At 40.3% G+C, this 6621-nt stretch overlaps 1 protein-coding gene across 3 annotated transcripts in view; it reads right to left on the reverse strand.

Moving 5' to 3' along the window:
- Positions 1-4505, reverse strand: part of HIBCH (3-hydroxyisobutyryl-CoA hydrolase) — a 123632-nt gene extending 119127 nt beyond the window's left edge. For 2 of the 3 annotated variants that reach the window (XM_056794126.1, XM_007494508.3), the window contains exon 1: positions 1564-4505. Coding sequence is in view for 1 of the 3 variants with exons in the window: in XM_007494507.3 (XP_007494569.1) it covers positions 1472-1506 (35 nt within the window). In the remaining 2 variants the exon portion in view is untranslated. Of the gene's footprint in view, positions 1-1471 lie in introns of all 3 variants that reach the window. The other variant, XM_007494507.3, reaches the window with a different exon arrangement.
- Between the last annotated feature and the right edge of the window lie 2116 nt (positions 4506-6621).

The raw sequence follows: 6621 nt of genomic DNA on the forward strand, positions 1-6621 counted from the left end.
AATTGCTCTGTCCTGTCCTCAGGGAAGTAACTTTTTCTTAAGACCTGATTAAGTTCAATGCCTTAAAAAAAAAAATTACTAGCAATGTTTCCAATAAGCTGTTCATATGAATAAACATGCATGATGAAAAATATATTTGAGCACATTTTTTTTTACAAATCCCAATTTACCCAATTTCTTTTTCTAAAGATTAGCCTGTAACTGTATGGGTAACCTTGATCTAAATTCCCAACATTTGAATTACTTCTCCAGTCTTACACTTAACTTTAATGTCTCTTTCCTCTCCATTCCTACTGCTACTTCTGTAGTGCAAAATCTTATTACTTCTCACTTGAAATACTATATAATAGATTCTTAATTGGTCTCCTGGCTTCTACTCTCCTAATGGCTTCCTTCACATGGCTTCCAATTTTCCTAATAAAAGTCTAACAATGTCACCTCTCAGCCCAAAGACCTTCTGTAGTTTCCCCATTGTATACAGGATAAAACTCCTTATCTAGGTATTCCATTTTGTCTAGATCCCTACATTGTGAACCCCTTTATCACATTCTACCAAATAGTATGCTTATTTGTATACACATCTTATCTTCTCGTCCCCCTGCACTTCCCCCCCAACTAGATTCTAAACCTCTACAGAACTGAACCGGTTTTCATTCTTGCATCCCCAGGGATATAAGTAGTTAATGAATGTTTGGTGAATAGCTATAAATGAGTCTTCAATAACAGATGAAATACATATAACTGGAATTAACTACTAAAGTTCCTTCTGAAGAAGGACAAGGATTTAAGAACTGCTGGGAAATTGTATTTCACCCACCCCCTACCTGTCAGGTTGTTACACAATAGGTATTTTATGTTTGTTGAATTCAATCAAGTACATGTGTTCATTTTGGATTTTCCTTGATTTGTCCTCTACTTTGTATCTCACTTGACTCTGAAATTATGTGTAACTTTCTGGTAGGAAGTGGAGAGAAGGTTTGGGTGCCTAGGCAGAACAGTGACTAAAAGGCAGAAATTTAAGGAGCTTGGAGAAGGCTGGAGATAGAGAGACTGAAAAAGAGAGAGAGCAGGTAGGGAGGGGAAAGAAAGAAAAACTAGGAGGAAGGGGGAAGGAAGAGGAGAAAGGGAAGAAAAGAGGGAGAAGGAGAAAGGGGATGCAGTGGAGGAGAAAGGGGGAGTGAAAACAGGAAGAGGAAGAAGTGTGAGGGAGAAAAGGAGATGGGGAAAGGAGGTGAAGAGGAAAAGAGATGAAGGAGGAGGATGTGGGGGGTGGGGGGAGAGGAGAAGACGAAGGGAATAAACAGGGAGAGCAAGAAGCGAAGGAAGGAGTGGAGGGCAGGAGACTGGAGAATGAAGCGGTGCTAGGCCCTAAAACTAGGTAGGCCCGAGGCAGCCAAGTGTCCAGGCCGGCGTCAGTCCGCCCTTCCCCAGGTACCTTTAAGCTATCGGGGAACGTGCCTCGGCCACTCACCTGGACACCGGCCTGAGGACCTCGGAAAACCCCATGCTGAGGACACCTATCAGCAACACTCTGAGCCCGGAAACGCTAAATGATCACGTCACCTCTAGAGAACAGAGAAGCGAAGAGCCGTCACTGGGGCATTAGAGAAGATCGGTCCTCCAAAAAGCCTAGAGCAGAAGTTTGTCGAACTCTTCTAACGGATACTCGCGGTAAAGTAGGAAGAGGGTCCTTAGAGGAAATGCGTACGGGAGAGGGCGGAGCAGAAATCTTGTAAAGGAGTCGAGGTGGTGGCGGCGGCAGATGAAGGAATGGGGTGGTGCAAGGAAATTGACGAGCGACGCGGAGGAGCTGGGCGGGATTTAGCTTGTTTGGGTGAGGCCTCTCTACGTTTTGGGCGGGTTGGGCCCAGAGTACCCTGAAAACTCCTTGCAAATGTTACTGTGTTGTATAATCTGTATCAAATTGCTTACTATTGCAGGAAAGGGAGAAGGGAAGAAGGGAGGGAGAGAATTTGGAACTCAAAATTTTTAGAATGAATGTTAAATATTGATTTTTACATACAATTGGGGGAAAATAAAATTATTTAATTTTTTTAAAAATAGAGAAATAAAAGTAAATCTTTTCTGTGTGGTTTGCTACAGGACTGAAGCATCTGAGGTAGACCCCTCTCTTCTCCAATGTAGCAAGGCACTGCCTCCATATTTAAGTTTCTTGTAGTAGTCCCACATCCCTAGATAGTTGTCCTCTTTCAAAATATCAAAGTAGTTTTATTGCTGCTGCTTTTTTATAACTTTGCCTATTATATTAATACCAAAAATTATGATGATATTCATTAAACAAGCAATAAGCCCCAACTTTGTAGCGAGCAGTGTGTTAATCTTGGAGAATACAATAACAAAAATTAAAGTTACTGGCTTCTTGGAGCTTGCATTCAATTTGAGGGGAAATAATATATATTAGTGAAATGAAATTCAAAAAACATGTAAAGCAGTCAGAGAGGGCAAGGCAGTAGCAAGTAGGGCTCAAGAAACGATAGCTTTTAGGAAGGTGGCACTTGAGCTGAGCTATCTTATTTGACATGAAAATATTAAGTAAATTCATGTGAGTATATATATATATATATGAAGTGGGTAATAACAGTAACAATGATAAAGTAATTTTACCAAAAACTGTATTGTTTGAACTGTTTCATTCACTGTTTTAGTTGAGTGTATCACTATCCTTCTAGTAACTCAAATTTGCTATCTTGGATTCACCCTCAACTCTACACTCTCCTAATCCAGTTATATACCATCAGATTGTTTTCTCTACAACATCCCTTGCTAGAAGGGATTTTAGCAGTCAGTGAGTCCAACTCCTCATATCATAGATAAGGATACTGAGGCTTAGAGAGTTTAAGTGATAACCAAGGTCTTGATGAAAACTTTTCCAGATTCTTAGTTCTTAATATTTTCTCCCTTCCTCCTCACTGTCATTGTAAAGATGCAAGAAAAGTAGTGGAAACTCTTCACATGTAGCATGATCATGTATAAAAAAAGCACAAGGTACCTCACCTAGAAGAGGCATGATAGATAGCTTCAGTTGTGTGGAGTACAGTTACTCCTCAGGCAATTGGTATTGCCTGGCCTCACTTCAGGTTTGCTTTAAGGACTTGTGGTTAGATTTAGGGAAATGTCTATACAACAATAGCTTTTACCACATAGCTCCTGTTAATGAAAACTTGCACTTAATTAGGGGTATGATATTAGTAAGCCTCCCATGCATATAGGACTTCATACTGGAACATTGTCTGTTCCTCCTTATCTTTGGTCTGTGATGAATCAGAAATAAGTCTCCTGTGTCACCCAGTCTAGAGACACTAAGAAAACCAAAAAAGGTTCCTGCTCTCAAGGAACTCACAATTTAATAGGGAGATGGCATACAAACAACAATTTTGTTCATCCTTCATTTTTTAAGAGGACCAATGACTGGGGTGATTTCTTTCTTTTTTTTTTAAACCCTTACCTTTGGTCTTAGAATCAATACTGTGTATTGGTTCCAAGGCAGAAGAGTGGTAAAGGCTAGGCAATGGGGGTTAAGTGACTTGCCCAGGGTCACACAACCAGGTTTGAACCTAGGACCTCCAATCTCTAGCCCTGGCTCTCAATCCACTGAACCACCCATCTGCCCCCTTGTGGGCTGATTTCTTGACTTGCTCATAAATTGAATATAAGACCTTTGCACAAAGTTGTCAATCACATTCTCGCTTCCTGAGTTACTGAAGTCCAGTGTTAAATCAAAAGGCAAAGTGCCTGGAAATCACCAAACCATGTCCTAACAAGATATATAAAGGACAAATTGAAGATGAACAACAAAAAGAAGGCTCTAGCATTAAGGAGGATTGGGAAAGATAGGATTTTACCTCAGATTTGAAAGAAGCCAGGGAGTCCAGGGAGAGGAGTATTTCATCTATAGGGAATGCCAGTAAAAATGCCCAGAGTCAAGAAATGAAATGTCTTGTTTGAAGAACAACAAAGAGGCTGTTCTCCTGTCTTTCTTAATGGATCAGAATCTCTTCCTCAGCCTATACCAGTTGCCATCATTAATTACACCAAAAAAAGAATGTTGTGGCTATTTGATTTTCTTTTTTTATAATATATCACTAATACTGATGATCTAATGCCTCTTCTACCTTTCCATAAGCTTTTAAAACCAAATTCAAAGGGATTACCAAACTGGTCAGTTCTGCCATGGTATCTGCTATGAGCCTCCCAACTCAATCTGGTCTGGAGAGACTGAACTGAGAGTTATGTGATGCATAACTTGTCTGTTTACAAGTTGCATGCACATGTGGGCTCCTTGAGGGCAAGGACTATATTTTGTTTTAGTATTTGTATTCCCAAAACCTCTTTATATTTGGCTCTTAATGGACATTTTAATAACTAAATTAACTCCAAATACATATATTGTTATGTTTGAAACTTAATTATCCCCAGAACAATACTTGAGCATTTCATTCTGGAGGACCCCTTGCCAGAGGAATGTTCTGTCTACATCCAAAATCTACCCACCAGCAATAAACTTTCCACCTTTCTCTCTTACAATGCAGAAGTTACTGTGTTACCAGGAAGAAGCCTTTCAATGAACAATTTCCATGGCATGGTAGAGCAATTAAATTTAAGTGGATTCTTTTCTCCCTTGACTAACACTTTAAAGATTTCTTCCCCTGATTTTTCCATTAATCAGAGTTTATTTTTCTACCAGAGCCTAATACCTTTTTATACACTAAAACCGGTGAATTAAAGATGAAAGCACCAAACCAAGACCATACATTTCAATTGTTCTATAATTATTTAATGTATCTTAACTTTCCTCCCTCATCCCTACTGGCTTTCTCCCTTCTTTCCTTTCCACAAAATAAATTATAAATTCTTTTGGGACAAGAAATGTGTCTAATAATTTGTGTGTTTCCTAGTTCATTACTCATTGTGACTATTGAATAAATATTTTTTGATTGATTGTCTGGTTAGAATGTGTATTTAGAAAGAAGCCATTCACTCCACTCACCTACCCCTCCATCCCTTGGGTAGAAGTTTGTCATTCATACAGAATTATATGATTATAAGATTTAACTTACATCAGACCAGTATGGAGTAGTAGAAAGATGACTACATTGGAAGTCAGAAGAATGGATTCAAATTCTAGCTCTGGCAATTATTACTCTCTTCTCAAAGTTAATGTTTAAAACAAAGGAAGGTAAATATATTTTCAAAACGTCCTTTCCTTTGCCCAGAGGGAAAGCTTTAGGCTTTCCTGAGGGTAACCAAAAAATAAATTGGGAATTGAGAATTATATCTGGGGTCTATAGTCTAGAACTGTGATGGTGAGCCTATGGTACTAGTGCCAAAAAGGGCACACAGCATGCTCTCTGTGGGCACAGGAAGTCCCTCACCAGAGTTCATTGCCAGAAAGGCAGAGGGACTCAGGCAGAACTGCTCCCTACCCCTATCTACCATGCCTAACATTTTTTCACATCCCTCACCTCTCTGCCCAGCAGCCCAATGGGAATGCACAGGAGAGTAAGGTGGGAGGCTCACAGGTGGCAGAGCTAGAGGGAAGCCAAGTTCTCAGGCCATTCCCCTCCCACCTCTACCTGGGCTGAGGACATTCCTCACTTGACCTGCCCCTCTGCCTAGCAGCCCAATGGGAGCCCTTCCTCCCTCCTCTATGTAGGGTAAAGGGGGGATGGGGCACAGCAATGGGTCTCCTGGGGGGTGGGGTATGTTACTCATCTCTAAGAAGTTCACCATCATTGGTCTAGGGGCTTTTCTAGCAACAAAGCATCTATCCAAGTATCCAAAACCTAGTGTCATGTTGATCTACATAGCCTGTTTGTATCTGATACTCATGGTAGCTGCCTCTAAAACAATTCACATTCTTCTAGATCCATGACTTCTCATAGTCTCTCTTCCTCCAGTTCCAGTCTTTTACAGCATCCCATTGGGAGCTGGATGTCTCAAGTCCCCAGGGGACTAGTAAATTGGAGTCATCTAGGGACCATCCAAGGCATAACAGATATTCACCCAGCCAAGGTCCAACTTCCCTTATAAATTCAGAGAATTCTTTCATCTTTGGTAAAGGGATAACAGGGTATAGGGAAATCTTTGCACTTTGTTATCACATTAATATATCTGTTATTTGCCTCTTTCTGTTATCATATCAGCTAGCTGGCAAAGGTGGAAACCAAATCACCCCAAAGTCATTGGGAAATTTCCAGAATTGAGAATGTGGATTTTGCCCCCAAGCTTTCCCATTTGTACACACCCACAGCTAAATATTTGCTGTCACCATCAAGGCGGATAGGAAAGACCCAAACATTGTCCTTATAAGTGCCTTCCACCATACGTTACGAAAAGTCTTAGCAAACTCTAGGTGGAAATCTATTTTTTTCTTTTAGACAATCCAGAAATTAACATTCTTCCATGAAGGTCCAGGCCTACTATAAATGATAGGGCTACAGATTACACCTACCCCTGAATATGTGGTTATTCAACTTAACAGACATAACTTTGTGACTTTCTCATTGATTACTACAAATTTTCCAAGTACTTACAAAGGTCTACCTAACCCAAGGACAATTAAGAAACAAAAAAGGCCAGGGGTTAGGAGGGAGTGGGGGT

Source organism: Monodelphis domestica, chromosome 4 (genome assembly GCF_027887165.1).
Source record: "Monodelphis domestica isolate mMonDom1 chromosome 4, mMonDom1.pri, whole genome shotgun sequence".
NCBI lineage: Eukaryota > Metazoa > Chordata > Mammalia > Didelphimorphia > Didelphidae > Monodelphis > Monodelphis domestica.